Below are 16,832 nucleotides of genomic sequence, written 5' to 3' on the forward strand. Positions count from 1 at the left end.
TTTTAGCACACTTATAGTGAAGGACACTCAACAAGCACAGCACTTACACAAATGACTGATGATTGGCTGAGAGAAATTAATGATAAAATGATTGGGGGGGCTGTTTTGTTAGACTTCAGTGCAGCTTTTGACATTATTGATCATAGTCTGCTGCTGGAAAAATGTATGTATAAGGGCTTTACACTCACTGCTATAACAGAACACGGAGGGTGATCTTTCATGGAAGCCTCTCAAACATAATCCAGGTAGAATCAGGAATTCCCCAGGGTAGCTGTTGTCATGACTGTCCTGACCAGGTCAGGTTACAGGAGACCACAACCCTACAGATTATCTCTCAACCCCAACAGAGGAGGAGAGATCTAGGGGACTTTGAAGACTTCTGAAGATGTGGGGGGGTTTATAAACCCTCACGCCCCTGGTAAATCTCAGGCTACAGACAAATTCCTTTGTCCTGTTACTATGGAGAACCAGCCTCAGAACATTAAACATGAAAAAAGGGACTTTGGAACAATGTTTTCCGTCAGCCACAATGGTGGTCATGACGATATATGGAATATGAAAATGTTTTTTTGTTGTTTTTTTTTTGTCATTTTTTTGTCATTTTTTTGTCATTTTTGTTTTGTTATTAAAGGTTAATAGATTATGTTATTACGAAAACATTGTAATGTGAAGAGTTCCTAGTATATGTTTGATGTTTATACATTGTACGTTATTTGGAAAATATCCAAATCAAAGAGAATGTTTTGGGGAAGATGAAATGTTTTTAGACAACATTTATGTTTTTAGACAAATTTAGACAAGTTAGTTGTCTAAATTTGGATTTGAATCAAATCTAGACCTTGCCTCATTAACTTGGTACGCCCAGAAAATTGTCCTAAAGGCGGTTACGCCCACTTCTGACCCAAGGGTATAACACCTGTGAGTATAGAATTTACAGGAGGACTACGTGACCCAGTTGCAGCAAGGTCTAAAAAGTCAACGAACCCAGAACGCAACGCAAGTTTGAGGACAAAGAAATCCTTTTCTACCCAAGCTACGGATGAGTAGCTGTGTCTAAGCGGGTGAATTCAAGTCGAACCACCTAAGCCTCCATCTCCCATCGAATTGTGGTATCTAAAGGGTTTCATTCCTATGCTGTGAGCTACAGAGCTGACTGTCCTCAGAAGACCCCCTTCCAGAGCAAAGGGTGAGGGAACAGACTCCGAAGCCCAAAAGGACACTGACATCGGTAGGACTCTCAGAGAGGTGCGCCGGAGTAGCGCGTCATCGAACAGCTGAAGGCCTACGCAGAGAATCCTCGGAGATCATCCCCACGTAATTACATCATTATATTCTGACCCATAAGAGCGGCAGTTTGGGGCAAGGCTAGGGTTAGAATAGCATAGCTGACAAATTCATCCAAATGTATATTTCTCTTGTGTACTTTGTTTTCTCTCTCTATTGAATCTTCATTGTGGTTAACACGCGCCATAGTGTGTTGGCCCGTTATACTTAGTTCTAATCAATAGCCTATAATGTATTTTGTCTATGTGTATCTTTTATCATCATTTGAGCTTTTTAGTAAATAAATATTCAACTAAGATTGGTGTGGAACGAATTCATTGGTGAGACCCGGGTCCGTGCAGATTCACGGGCTATACGACGTTCAGAACGAGATTGGTAGAAGCAACTTGTTAATTAGCGGCTGTTGTAAAATCGATATTCTGATATTCTTTGAGTTAATTTGGGAAATAGAAACTCAATAAAAACTAGTTTTCCCATGGTGCCCCAGGTTAATGAGTTAATAATTGCTTGATTCAGTTAATCTAGGATGGGGAGAAGTCTGTCCATGGTAAGGCACTGTTCTGCCTTATAAACAACACTATCAACAAGGCAGGTCCTACAGGCCTTAGTTTTGTCACACCTAGACTGCTGTTCAGTAGTGTGTTCAGGTGCCACAAAGAGGGATTTGGGAAAATTGCAGTTGGCTCATAACAGGAATTACCTTTAAGTACACAGAGAGCTAACATTAATGACATGCATGTCAATCTCTCATGGCTCAAAGTGGAAGTGACTTCATCATTCATTGTTTTTGGAAGAAATGTATGTACAGAGCTGTCTGTTTTAAAATACGAGCACACAGCTTGGACACCCATGCATACCACACAAGACATCCCAACAGAGGTCTCTTCACAGTCCCCAAGTCCAGAACAGACTATGGGAGGTGCACATTACTACATAGAACCATGACTACATTGATCTCTATTCCACATCAGGTAACTGATGCAAGCAGTAGAATCAGATAAAAATACACCTCATGGAACAATTGGGACTGTGGAAGAGACACACACAAAGGTACAGACACATGCATACGCACACATTGTGATATTGTTGCATGGTAGTATTGAACATTTTGTGTTGTGGATGTGGAGTGGTGTAGGGATGTTAAATGATTTACTGTTTTGTCTTTAGCTCATTCGGCACCAACATATTTCTCTGCCTTGGCAGCAACTAATGGGGATCCCTAATAAATACACATTTGATGATGTTGAAATGGTGCTGGAGTAGTGGGGCAGTTCCTGATTTTTTTGTGACTTGCGGTAACTCTGGTTCTAAATCAGTAGTTGTTTAGTAGTCCGAAAATGTCAAACATTAACTTGCTTGACCATGCTGTATTAAGTCATGTAACTGTTTGTTTGTGGGGAGGTGTTGCTCTCTGGTTTTATGATGAAACTAATGTGTGGTTGAATTTATTCTGCCACTTTCTTCTTATTGTGTTTTTTTTCTTCTTCGTCTTCTGATTGGCTTAAACCCAACAGATTATGGGGACATTCTATGAAAAGGGCTAGGCTATATATTTGGGGCGGCAGGTAGCCTAGTGTTGAGAGCGTTGTGCCAGTAACCGAAAGGTTGATAGATCGAATCCCCGAGCTGACAAGGTAAAAATCTGTCGTTCTGCCCTGAACAAGGCAGTTAACCCACTGTTGGGCCGTCATTGTAAATAAGAATTTGTTCTTAACTGACTTGTCTCGTAAAATAAAGGTTAAATAAAAAAAATAAAAAAATGTAAGTATTACATCGTTTTAACACTATATACCACCATATAACATCATAAAACAGAAGCATAACACACGCCAACTTGCTTATGGAAAGCCAATAGTTTGTGTCATGCCAGCCAGAGTGACTTGCTATTAGGGACACCAGCTGTGTCATTATATTGTGAACACAGGATAATTGTGAGTAGTGGACTGTTTCAAAGATATGTTCCTGGTAACAAAACAAACTCATGTATGTGGATGGATGAACGGGTAGTAGAGAGTCTAATCTATTCTAACTCAGGAAACTTGATGTTTCCTGTTATACTTGATGTACCTGATTTACTGTAATTTTTCAAAGTTCATGTTTTAACCCTGAATGACAAAATCAAATCAAATTTATTTATATAGCCCTTCGTACATCAGCTGATATCTCAAAGTGCTGTACAGAAACCCAGCCTAAAACCCCAAACAGCAAGCAATGCAGGTGTAGAAGCACGGTGGCTAGGAAAAACTCCCTAGAAAGGCCAAAACCTAGGAAGAAACCTAGAGAGGAACCAGGCTATGTGGGGTGGCCAGTCCTCTTCTGGCTGTGCCGGGTGGAGATTATAACAGAACATGGCCAAGATGTTCAAATGTTCATAAATGACCAGCATGGTCGAATAATAATAAGGCAGAACAGTTGAAACTGGAGCAGCAGCACGGCCAGGTGAACTGGGGACAGCAAGGAGTCATCATGTCAGGTAGTCCTGGGGCATGGTCCTAGGGCTCAGGTCCTCCGAGAGAGAGAAAGAGAGAGAGAAGGAGAGAATTAGAGAACGCACACTTCGATTCACACAGGACACCGAATAGGACAGGAGAAGTACTCCAGTTATAACAAACTGACCCTAGCCCCCCGACACAAACTACTGCAGCATAAATACTGACCCCTGAGACAGGAGGGGTCAGGACATGAATTACTCTTGTCATTGCAATAATTCGCAATGTGTTCCCACTGGTCATAGACGTCAATTCAACATTGGTTCAATTTCATTTCATTGAAATGATGTGGAAACAACTTTGAATTAACCAGTGTGTGCACAGTGGGTTAATAAATGTGCATTGAAAGGGGTGTTATTTGCTATTGGAGATTCATGTAACCTCTTGCTGTGTGTTCTAGCTGCTACGAGAGCTGAAACACCCCAACGTGATTGCCCTGCAGAAAGTGTTCCTGTCCCACAGTGACAGAAAGGTCTGGCTCCTTTTCGACTATGCCGAGCATGATCTCTGGGTAAAAAAGCTTCTTTTTTTGTCCATTTTAAAATAACATCAAAAACAAGAAGTGACTCTTAGAAAGAACTTTTGAACGGTAGTGTACGTACGTATGTACACTACCGTTCAAAAGTTATTTCTAAGAGTCACTTAGAAATGTTCTTGTTTTTGAAAGAAAAGCTTATTTTTTTGTCCATTTTAAAATAACATCAAATTGACCAGAAATACAGTGTAGACATTGTTAATGTTGTAAATGACTATTGTAGCTGGAAACGTCTGATTTTTAATGGAATATCTAAATAAGGCGTACCGAGGCCCATTATATATCAGCAACCATCACTCCTGTGTTCCAATAGCACGTTGTGTTACCTAATCCAAGTTTATCATTTTAAAAGGCTAATAGATCATTAGAAAACTATTTTGCAATTATGTTAGCACAGCTGAACACTGTTGTCCTGATTAAAGAAACAATAAAACTGGCCTTCTTTAGACTAGTTGAGTATCTGGAGCATCAGCATTTGTGGATTCGATTACAGGCTCAAAATGGCCAGAAACAAAGGCCTTTATTCTGAAACTCGTCAGTCTGTTCTTGTTCTGAGAAATGAAGGCTATTCCATGCGAGAAATTGCCAAGAAACTGAAGATCTCGTACAACGCTGTGTACTACTCCCTTCACAGAACAGCGCAAACTGGCTCTAACCAGAATAGAAAAAGGAGTGGGAGGCCCCGGTGCACAACTGAACAAGAGGACAAGTACATTAGTGTCTAGTTTGAGAAACAGACGCCTCACAGGTCCTCAACTGGCAGATTCATTAAATAGTTCCCTCAAAACACCAGTCTCAATGTCAACAGTGGAGAGGCGACTCCGTAATGCTGGCCTAGGCAAAGTTCCTCTGTCCAGTGTCTGTGTTATTTTGCCCATCTTAGTCTTTTCTTTTTATTGGCCAGTCTGAGATATGGCTTTTTCTTTGCAACTCTGCCTAGAAGGCCAGCATCCCAGAGTCGCCTCTTCACTGACGTTGAGACTGGTGTTTTGTGGGTACTTTTTAATTAATCTGCCAGTTGAGGACTTGAGGCGTCTGTTTCAAACGTCTAGTTAAATAAAGGTAAAAATAAATAAATCAGGACAACAGTTTTCAGCTGTGCTAACATAATTGCAAAAGGGTTTTCTCGTGAATATGTAGCCTTTTAAATGGTAAACTTGGATTAGCTAACACAATGTGCCATTGGAACACGAGTGATAGTTACTGAAAATGGGCCTCTGTACGCCTATGTAGATATTCCATTAAAAACCAGCCGTTTCCAGCTACAATAGTCATTTACAACATTAACAATGTGTACACTATATTTCTGATCAATTTGATGTTATTTTAAAGGACAAAAAATGTGCTTTTCTTTCAAAAACAAGGACATTTCTAAGTGACCCCAAACTTTTAAATGGTAGTGTATATTGTGAAACCTAGGTGTTTTCAGTCGCTTGCTTGCTTGATACATTTCTCTACACCACTCCCTCTGATCTCCTTTCAGCACATCATCAAGTTCCACCGAGCCTCCAAGGCCAATAAGAAGCCCATGCAGCTGCCGAGAGGAATGGTCAAGTCTCTCCTATATCAGATTCTGGACGGGATCCATTACCTTCATGCCAACTGGGTGCTTCACAGGGATCTGGTGAGTAGAGCGTAGTATCAGTGTCCATTTACAGTGTTGCTACACCTGCTCACTGACTCCTCAACCACTGATCAATTCAAATCAAACTTTATTTGCCACATGCACCGAATACAACAAATGTAGACTTTATCACGAAATGCTTTACTTACAAGCCCTTCACCAACAGTGCAGATCAAGAAGTGTTAAGAAAATATTTATATAGTCTGAAATAAAAAGTAATAATAAAAAGTAACACAATAAGAATAATGAGGCTTCCGAGTCAGTGTGCGTGGGTAGAGGTTAGTTGAGGTAATTTGTACATGTAGGTGGGGGTGAAGTGACTATTCATAGATAATAAACAGCGAGTAGCAGCAATGCACAAAAGGGGGTAGAAGCTGTTGAGGAGCCTTTTGGTCCTAGAGCCTTTTGGTCCTAGAGCTTTTTGGTCCTCGCCGTACACGGCAAGCGGTACGGCAGTCTATAACCAAGGTGACTGGAGTCTCTGACAATTTTATGGGCTTTCCTCTGACACTGCCTATTGTATAGGTCCTGGATCGCAGGGACCTCGGCCCCAGGGATGTACTGGGCCGTTTAACTCAACCCTCTGTAGCGCTTTACGGTCAGATGCAGAGCAGTTGCCATAGCAGGCGGTGATGCAACCGGTCAGGATGCTCTCGATAGTGCAGCAGTAGAACCTTTTGAGGATCTGAGGACCCATGCTAAATCTTTTCAGTCTCCTGAGGGGGAAAATGTTTTCTCATGCCCTCTTCACGGCTATTTTTGTATGTTTGGACCATGATAATTAGTTTGTGATGTGGACATCAAGGAACTTGAAACTCTCGACCCGCTCCACTACAGCCCCGTCGATGTTAATGGGGGCCTGTTCGGCCCGCCTTTTCCTGTAGTTCACGATCAGCTCCTTTGTTTTGCTCACATTGAGGGAGATCAGTCTTCACTGATCTGTCCTTTTCCTATTGGTCATTGATCTGAACTGTGATAAAAGCTGCTTTTAACCAATAGGATGCATGCAAATAAGTCACTTGTTTGCTTGCATATCTAAGAGCAGCAATGAGTGGTGTCCACTGCAACAACTATCCTAAAAGCAACCCTCTCACCAACGAACTGAATCCTGTTATGTTCTGGCACAGGTGCTGTTAAATCCTTGTACACTTTATTATTAGAGTTTTAACGCCGTTGGCTGTGGAATAAAGTATCTTGGCTGGTTAATGTTTTTAATTCTACCCACCTACCCTCACCAACCGCCACCACCCAACCTGTACTCTAGCACCCATGTGAGATTTTCTCCCCCACGGTTTTCCCACAGTGTTTTCAGTGGCATGTATTAATGGATTCCAAGGGAAGCCAAGCTTTTCCAACAATGTGACTATGATTATTATTATTTTTTAAATCATCTTTCGTCTCTCTGTCTTTCATAATTTTCCTTCAATTTGCCAGAGGCTGAATGTATCTCACCGGTGAAAGCTTGCGAGCAAGTGAAACAGCACCCCTCTGTCTCAGTATATGTAGGCCATCTATCTGATGCAGTCTGGTCAAAAATAGTATGACATTGTTGCCACCCGTAGCATGGAATGCAAGGGAAGCCAGCAAGCATTTTGCTTCCCTTGATAAAAAGAAATGCTAAAATCATACATGCGAAGCCAGTTTGGATTTGGATTCACACCAATCACAAGCTAAACGTTATTTACAGAATTGTCCTCCGGTGGCTAGCTAGCTTGCTAAAATTGTCCCTTTCCTAAATTAGCCATGGATGGAGATAGGCCTGGCCAATGATTATAATGGCGATTTTGATTTAACCATAAATTCATACATTGTGCCCCTGGTCTGAGAGGATGGAAGTTTAATACGTAGCTAGATGTAGTAGGCTAATGTTAACTAGCTGGACTGGCACATGCTGGACTGGCACATGAAAGGAAGTTAGGCTAGCGAGCAAGCATTTTAGCCAGGTGGCCTTGGACAACAAACACTTTCAGGTTATGACAGAGTCATGAAAGAGAGGAGGATAGCATTGGAGTTTCTGGGTAAGTCCACATGTTTTTTTTCACTTGCACGCACACAAATAAGTACCATGGACAGCCATATCATATTTTGCTTACGTTGATTGGACTAAGTTGTTTTTGGTATATTTTAGTTGTCACTATATTAGACTAAACGGAGGTGATTAGATGATTAAATTTTGAAGTTGAAATGATGCTGGAGTAGTGGGGCAGTTCCTGTTTTTTTGTGTGACTTGCGGTAACTCTGGTTCTAAATCAGTAGTTGTTTAGTAGTCCGAAAATGTCAAACATTAACTTGCTTGACCATGCTGTATTAAGTCATGTAACTGTTTGTTTGTGGGGAGGTGTTGCTCTCTGGTTTTATGATGAAACTCAGGTGTGGTTGAATTTATTCTGCCACCGTGTCTGCTTAATGTTTTGGCCTCGGGCCTATATATCACGGAGGCAAGGGATAAAAACTAACAGGTTATAGATGAAACAGGACAATTATCACAACAGGTTGTAAATGCCTTTTTTTCCCCCTGGCTTGGCTTCCTCAGTGATTTTACCCATGCACCACTGCTGAGTGTTTTCTGGAACTGTTTCTCTTATTTGGCTGTTTAAACCTCTCCTTCTTGCAACACTTATCTCTGCAGTTCCTTATTAGAAGCTTTTTTTTTGTAGATTGAGATTTTTTTTTGCTCTTCTGATTGGCTTAAACCCAACAGATTATGGTCTAACTTGGACTTTCTATGAAAAGGGCTAGGCTATATTACATTATAACACTGTATGACACTGTATACCAACATATAACACCATAAAACAGAAGCATAACACACACACCAACTTGCTTATGGAAAGCCAATAGTTTGTGTCATGCCAGCCAGAGTGACTTGCTATTAGGAGCACCAGCTGTGTCATTACATTTATTAAAAACTCATCATGTATGTGGATGGATGAACAGGTAGTAGAGCATCTAATCTATTATAACTCATTGATGCCAGCTGTTTGACGTTCACTCCCTGCACACTAATTGAGTCAGTCAATTGATGTGACTTCCAATTCATTCTATCGCTGGAGAGGCAGAGGAAATCAGAGAGTGTATCTGCAAATCCCACAGCTACGGGAACCTTATAAGGTCTCCATCAAGTCATCCCCTCTTATGCAATCTCTCTCAGGTCTCCCAGATGGCAGCGTCGTGCGATGAAGACCAATGCTAACTCACGTTATATAAATACACAGGGCTCTATCAATCAGGGCCTCAGTCACTGGGCCTACCACATCAGCCTGAGTCGAGTAATGCAGAGATGCAGTTAACAGAGCATGTATGCATTATAGGCATACTGTTATTAATGGCGTGTAGGCCTACTGTTATGGTGGGGCTCTTTTGGAGTTAAAATCTGATTGATAACATTCAGAGGATAGTGGACCACATTGTTGTTGATGATGGGGATTGCTAAGCAGTTTATGACATGGTAATAGTGGATTGCTATAATTTTGATTTGAGATTCTATAGCATAAGCAGGTATTTAATGCCTGGTCAATATATGCGGTTAATGAATCATCCAGGATACAAAAGAACAGACAATGGACTTGTGTGTTTAATTTCATGTGTCTGACCTCAAACACTAATAGAGGCTTAGGGTAAGTCCTGCTGTAGCTGCCTGCCTGTTGCACAAGAAAGCCTTTATCTAATCAGAGGCCAGGGCTTTCGTCAGTACTACACTCTTAGAAAAAAAGGTGCTTTCTATAACCTAAAAGGGTTCCTCGCCTGTCTCCATAGGAGAACCCTTTGAATAATCATTTTTGGGTTCCATGTCAAACACAGAGGGTTCTACCTGGAACCCAAAAGGGTGCTCCTATGGGGATAGGTGAATAACCCTTTTGGAACCCTTTTGTACTGTACATGGTCATTTTTCTCATTGGAGGTCCACACTCTCCCTAATTTGAGCATCAACTCTTCTTAATAACTATTTTCTTTGCCACAGGATTAATTTCTCAGTTGTCACTTTCTCTGTATTTTATTCCAAATAAGGTTGATGTATTGCAGTTTAATGTGCTTTCTCAAAGCTAGCACTTCCTGCTATTGTGGATAAAGGCCTGTGCAAATTCCATTCTCAAGCTGGTGGTGTTAGGCATTGGGATATGTGAGTATCAGTTTTGCGCAATTAGTTTGTTACCCTTTTCATTGTGAACTTGTTCTGAAATATGAAAGAGTCAAGTTTGTTTTCTACTTCGCATTTTGCTACTCATTGAAAAATGCCACATTCCAGCGCATCTGGATATGGGGTGGTTTTCTATAAATTTTTACTCCACAGTAATGTTGGGGGAGGTGTGTTAGAGTTAGGCTAGAGGGGGGAGTAGCGCAGGCAGCATTCCTATATCTACAGCCACAGGGGTAGATATGAGTAACTGCATGGCTCCCTCCTCCGCTCACTTTGCCCGTTATGCAACATGTAGCCTTGTGCTGCGCTGCATAGCTGCAGAGAAACCAGTCTACCCTACCCCTCCTCTCCAGTAAGCCAAGCAGCCCCGCCCCCTGCTCCTGCCTAAATGATGTAACACACAATAGCCAGAGAAGTTAGATCCCTCCCCCACCATGCTGACTGTAGCTATACTCCAAACCTGAATACTGCAGTAATTCCTATTTCTGCCAGAAACAAATGTTTGAGGTTGAAACTGCCTTAGACAGTCAATATGTACAGGCTGTAGCCACGTTACACTGAGAGTAAAGTCAGGATTCAGCTGCAGCAAATGGATGTGCTAGGCTTCTCTCTCTCTCTCTCTCACACCTACCTGCCTATGGTGGCTCGTTTTCATGATTAATACAAGACGTGCCCTCTGGTATAATGGAATGTTGTTCATAGCTGGAGTGATCCCTGGCTCCCCGTAGTCACGTGTCACATGTGCCACCAGGAAATGTCAAGGAACAACAGCAACCACACACGAACTGAGAACTGTCCTTTTGTCTGAATATGGACTGTGTGTGTGCCCTCCCTAGGTCTATATCCCGTGTAGAGTGGGCTGTGGCAGCCCTGCGCTGTTACAACTCATGGCGCAGTGTGTAATGGTGTTCTGATAGTACAATAGAGTGGTTAATGCTTGTGTGTCGAGAAAATAAACAGGCCATTACTTAATCATAAGACATGTAGGAAGAGGAGGAAAAAAATACTACAGCGAACGCAAGGACAAAGACACTGAATTAATAATGGCACTGCTGTATGGTTCCCAGTGCATGTAAAGATAGTGTGCCTCTGGCACTTGCTGGTTCTAAAACAGGGCTATTTTTGACTACATGTTTTGTTTTTTTGTGAAAGACGGGCACATCCTTAGGGATTGAATTTTCATACCCACGGAGGGCTTCGGGATATTTCTTTTCCAGTCTTGACCCACTCTCATGAAACCTCCTTACATTTCTGGGAAGCTAAGCACATGTTAGAGTCCAAAACAATCCAAACTTTTGTGGAAAAACTAATCAGACAGCAATATTACCACCTCAATTCAGTGCTCAGTTGACTTTTTCATTGCCCAGTCACCCAATCTCTGTTTTTATGTGAACGTTTTGGTAATTATTACTCACCTGTATGGAAATATGATCTAGGGTCAGTGAAATGAATTTCTTTAGTCTGACTGTATTAGCCCACTTATTTAGAATTTGAAAGAGGAGCCGGGGGCAGTCATTTGGGAGTGAAAAGAGACCCTCCTCGAGGGAGTCGTCATTGTGTTTGCAGATAGCGGTGTTTTGTTGTGTGTTTGAATAATAGAGCTCATTATTAGTGGGGTTGCTATAGCAACAGCCCGTATTTGTTGAGCAGACTGAATCCGATGAGTTTGAGATTCACACACACAGACTCAGGGGACTGACAGAAAATGGAAGGATACACGAAGGATTCAAGATGAAAAAAAAAACAGTGGGCAGGTAGCCTACTGTTTTAAGTATAGTTATTGGAACAGAATGATGCACTCAATTGACGATTCGTTTTGGATGTGCTGTGTACCTTTTTACACTCAGACGACATGAATGTGCTGTATGGATAATGTATATTGAACAAAAATGACAATGATTTTACTGAGTTACAGTTCATATAAGGAACTCAGTAATTTGAAATTAAATCAATTAGGCCCTTGTATATGGATGTCACATGACTGGGTAGGAGCGCAGCCTAGGGTGGGCCTGGGAGGGCATAGGCCCACCCACTTGGGAGACTGGCCCACCTACTGGGGAGCAAGGCCCAGCCAATCAGAATGAGGTTTTCACCACAAAAGGGCTTTATTACAGACAGAAATGCTCCTCAGTTTCATCAGCTGTCCGGGTGGCTGGTCTCAGACGATCCCGCAGGTGGAGAAGATCCTGGGCTGGCGTGGTTACATGTGGGCTGTGGCCTGACGTGCTGACAAATTCTCCAAAACAACGTTGGAGGCGGCTTATGGTAGAGCAATGGACATTCCATTCTCTGGCAACAGCTCTGGTGGACATTCCTGCAGTTAGCACACTCCCTCAACTTGAGACATTTGTGGCATTGTGTCGTGTGACATCTGCACATTTTTAGAATTACCTTTTGTTGTCCCGAGCACAAGATGCACCTGTGTAATGATCATGCTGTTAATCAGCTTCTTGATATGCCACACCTGTCAGGTGGATGGATTATCTTGGCAACGGAGAAATGCTCACTAACAGGGATGTAAACAAATTTGTGCACATAATTTTTGAGAAATTATCTTTTTGTGCGTATGGAAAACGTTTGATATTTTATTTCAGCTCATGAAACATGGGACCAACACTTTACATGTTGCTTTTATATTTTTGTTGAGAATATATTGACGGGTAAAGTATTAGATGAAGCAATACTATAACACGGAGGCCATTTTTCTTTGGGCATAAAGCTTTGTAGATGGTGAAAATGAGAACATCACGGTAAACTGTTATTTGATGTATGTATGTATCCTGCAATTTGAATTGTTGGTACACAGACTGTCTGGCCTTGATTGGGTTTAAATTGGCTAGGTAGTTCTGGTATCATGCAGTCAATCACATTGCTATACAGGGCACCAGAATATCATGCCTCCCAAAAGCCCCAAAACACAGACTCAGACAGAGAGCATTATTATGTCGTTGGAAGCAATGTCCCAAAGGCACAGGCATGCTTCACCGCCATGGTAGACCTTGATATCAACAATCAGTAGAATCATTGATGGAGCAATCTTTCACCATAATAGTTTGACCTCTTTTTTGTGTCTTTGGCAGTATGGAGGTCAAGAGCGTAACTTACATTCCATGTGGCATGCTCTGCCTCTGTTATTTGTGTGTTACACTGGTATTGCCCAAACCTCCTTTCTAAAAGTCATTGGAAATGCATGGCATTTTTGTCTATTATGTGATAAACCTGTAAAGTGAATGTAACCTTATTTCTATGTTGTGTTTTCTTAGTTGGACTTGGAGCCTCTGAGGCTTCCCTGAAGGCTAAAGCACACGCAGAAGATAGTTGACTGTTTGTCTCTCTCTTCTCTAGAAACCAGCCAACATTCTGGTAATGGGGGAGGGCCCAGAACGAGGACGGGTGAAAATTGGTAAGATGGGCTAAATGTACACACTGAAGTCAGTACTCTGTAGATGATTGATGGCGCGGGCTGCTGATTCAGTGATTTTTAAAGGCTTAAACTTGTCAGTAAGTATGTTTTGTTGTCAGTAGATTGACAGAGATAATGTATGTGTACTTATATGATTTGTATTCACATTTGAATGGGAAATTAAATGTGATCAAAACAGCTGAATGATGTGACCATAGATCAATGAGTTTGTTGACTTGACTGAGAGTACAATGGCTGTAGCGTTTCACCTTCAGCCAGCCTCTGAGAGGGTCTCTGAACACAGGGACACGGGGGGCAGGCAGAGGGGCTTTAAAATAGCCACATGACACTGATGACACTATTGCATAACCTACTCCCCAGCGTGACACTATTCTGGGATGATGTCACAGGTCTGCCGTGCCGGATGGACTATATTTATACCCTAACCCTGAGAGTCTAGTGTTAGTGCTAAGTTGTTATTATTAGAGTCACAGGACCCCCTTGGTGACCGCAGCTCAGGGATGCTTGGGTGTCGATGACCGAGTGACATCCACCAGACCACCAAACTTCACTTCGGGTTCTGCACAGACACAGAAGACTTACACCGAAGACCATAATAGGGAATTACCTTTCCTTAAGACTACAGCAACAAGAACTTCCCATGTGACTACAGATATAAGAGCTTCCCATAAGACTACAGACCATGGCAGACTCCAGGTTCTGTGCAGACCTGGTCCATAAGATGACTTATTGACATAAACACCAGCCACACAGTATATTTTGATTGGATTTCAATCCAAATATATATAGATTTGATTTGATTAGCCTGCTCTTGTGAGAGAGAAGAAATTCAAGAGTGGTGGCTTTGACAAGTTATACATTGCCAATGATATGACTTGCTCAACAGAGCCAGGGATCATCCCTGATACCAAACACTACCCCCTTTGTGGAAATACCAGGTCAAAGGCTGCTTGAAATACTTGTGCTGCTAGTCACTATCAAGTCTCTTCTCAAGTCTCTTCTGATGGGGCTCTCCTGGCTTAAGACATGGAGAATAGAGTAGCCTTGAGTTGAGCTCGCCCTGTTTTTCATCGTCATTCATTCACGTTGATACTATGTTGTCTTTCCTCCACTGTATCTTATTCACCTTTTAGCTGACATGGGCTTCGCCAGACTCTTCAACTCTCCTCTCAAACCACTGGCGGATCTTGACCCCGTCGTGGTGACGTTCTGGTATAGGGCCCCTGAGCTGCTGCTAGGGGCCCGACATTACACCAAAGCAATCGGTGAGTAATTCTCCTTCGCGTGAGAGGTACATGGAATCTGTTTCTGAACTCTATATTAATGTGGATGCTACCACGATTACGGATCAACATGAATGATGAGTGCGTAATGATGAGTGAGCAAGTTACAGATGCACAAAGATCATGCCCCCAAATATGATATACAGTTGAAGTTGGAAGTTTACATACGATTAGGTTGGAGTCATTAAAACTAATTTTTCAGCAACTCCACAAATTTCACTCCACAAATGTCTTGTTAACAAACTATAGTTTTGGCAAGTCGGTTAGGACATCTACTTTGTGCATGACATAAGTATTTTTTCCACTAATTGTTTACAGACCGATTATTTCACTTATAATTCACTGTATCACAATTCAAGTGGATCAGAAGTTAACTTACACTAAGTTGACTGTGCCTTTAAACAGCTTGGAAAATTCCAGTAAATGATGTCATGGCTTTAGAAGCTTCTGATAGGCTAATTGACATCATTTGAGTCAATTGGAGGTGTACCTGTGGATGTATTTCAAGGCCTCCCTTCAAACTCAGTGCCTCTTTGCTTGACATCATGGGGAAATCAAAATAAATCAGCCAAGACCTCAGAAAAAAATGTAGACCTCCACAAGTCTGGTTCATTCTTTGGAGCAAGGTACCACGTTCATCTGTACAAGCAATAGTACGCAAGTATAAACACCATGGGACCACGCAGCCGCCATACCACTCAGGAAGGAGACATGTTCTGTCTTCTAGAGATGAATGTACTTTGGTGTGAAAAGTGCAAATCAATCGCAGAACAACAGCAAAGGACCTTGTGAAGATGCTGGAGGAAACAAGTACAAAAGTATCTATATCCACTGTAAAACGAGTCCTATATCGACATAACCGAAAAGGCCGCTCAGCAAGGAAGAAGCCACTGCTCCTAAACCTCCATAAAAAAGCCAGACTATAGTTTGCAGCTGCACGTGGGGACAAAGATTGTACTTTTTGGAGAAATGTCCTCTGGTCTGATGAAACAAAAATAGAACTGTCTGGCCATAATGACCACCGTTATGTTTGGAGGAAAAAGGGGGAGGATTGCAAGCCAAAGAACACCATCCCAACCGTGAAGCACGGGGGTGGTAGCATGTTGTGTGGGTACTTTGCTGCAGGAGGGACTGGTGCACTTCACAAAAGAGATGGCATCATGAGGTGGGAAAATTATGTGGATATATTGAAGCAACATCTCAGGACGACAAGAAGTTAAAGCTTGGTCGCAAATGGATCTTCAAAATGGACAATGACCCCAAACATACTTCCAAAGTTGTTTCAAAATGGCTTAAAGACAACAAAGTCAAGGTATTGAAGTGGCCATCAAAAAGCCCTGACCTCAATTCCATAGAAAATTTGTGGGCAGAACTGAAAAAGTGTGTGCGAGTAAGGAGGCTTACAAACCTAACTCAGTTCCACCAGCTCTGTCAGGAGGAATGGGCCAAAATTCACCCAACGTATTGTGGGAAGCTTGTGGAAGGCTACCCAAAATGTTTGACCCAAGTTAAAACAATTTAAAGGCAATGCTACCAGATACACTCAATTAGTATGTAAACATCTGACCCACTGGGAATGTGATGAAAGAAATAAAAGCTGTGATGTGTGATGAAAGAAAGTAAATCATTCTCTCTGCTATTCTATCATTTCACATTCTTGAAATAAAGTGGTAATCCTAACTGACCTAAGATTAAATGTCAGGAATTGTGAAAAAATGAGTTTAAATGTATTTGGCTAAGGTGTATGTACATTTCCGACTTCAACTGTTGGTATGATATTTATGCCCCTGTGCTGCGTTTGTTGCCTTCCTTTTAGACAGTATAAAACAAATAAAACAGGGTTGGGCAAATAACTTTGAAACATGTAATCCATAAACCTACTAATACATGAAGGAATCAATTCAAAACATGCACATATAAAGAAAAGGGTACTTCAACCTTGTAATAATTCCTTTTTGCTCTATTTGCTCTGTATAATCTAATTATCAATATAATCAAACTAGACCTATGATATTTCCCTAAATAGGCCTAGCTACTCAAACATCATAATTGACT

General features: G+C 41.7%; 1 protein-coding gene across 9 annotated transcripts in view; it reads left to right on the plus strand.

Annotated features, from left to right (window-relative positions):
* The window catches only part of cdk19 (cyclin dependent kinase 19), a 66,856-nt gene that overhangs the window by 32,480 nt on the left and 17,544 nt on the right, over positions 1–16,832 (plus strand). For all 9 annotated transcript variants that reach the window (XR_010458221.1, XR_010458220.1, XR_010458224.1 and 6 more), the window contains 4 exons: positions 4,174–4,284; positions 5,792–5,932; positions 13,416–13,473; positions 14,628–14,759. Coding sequence is in view for 2 of the 9 variants with exons in the window: in XM_064990827.1 (XP_064846899.1) it covers positions 4,174–4,284; positions 5,792–5,932; positions 13,416–13,473; positions 14,628–14,759 (442 nt within the window). In the remaining 7 variants the exon portion in view is untranslated. The remainder of the gene's footprint in view (positions 1–4,173; positions 4,285–5,791; positions 5,933–13,415; positions 13,474–14,627; positions 14,760–16,832) is intronic.

Source organism: Oncorhynchus masou, chromosome 16 (assembly GCF_036934945.1).
Source record: "Oncorhynchus masou masou isolate Uvic2021 chromosome 16, UVic_Omas_1.1, whole genome shotgun sequence".
Classification (NCBI taxonomy): domain Eukaryota; kingdom Metazoa; phylum Chordata; class Actinopteri; order Salmoniformes; family Salmonidae; genus Oncorhynchus; species Oncorhynchus masou.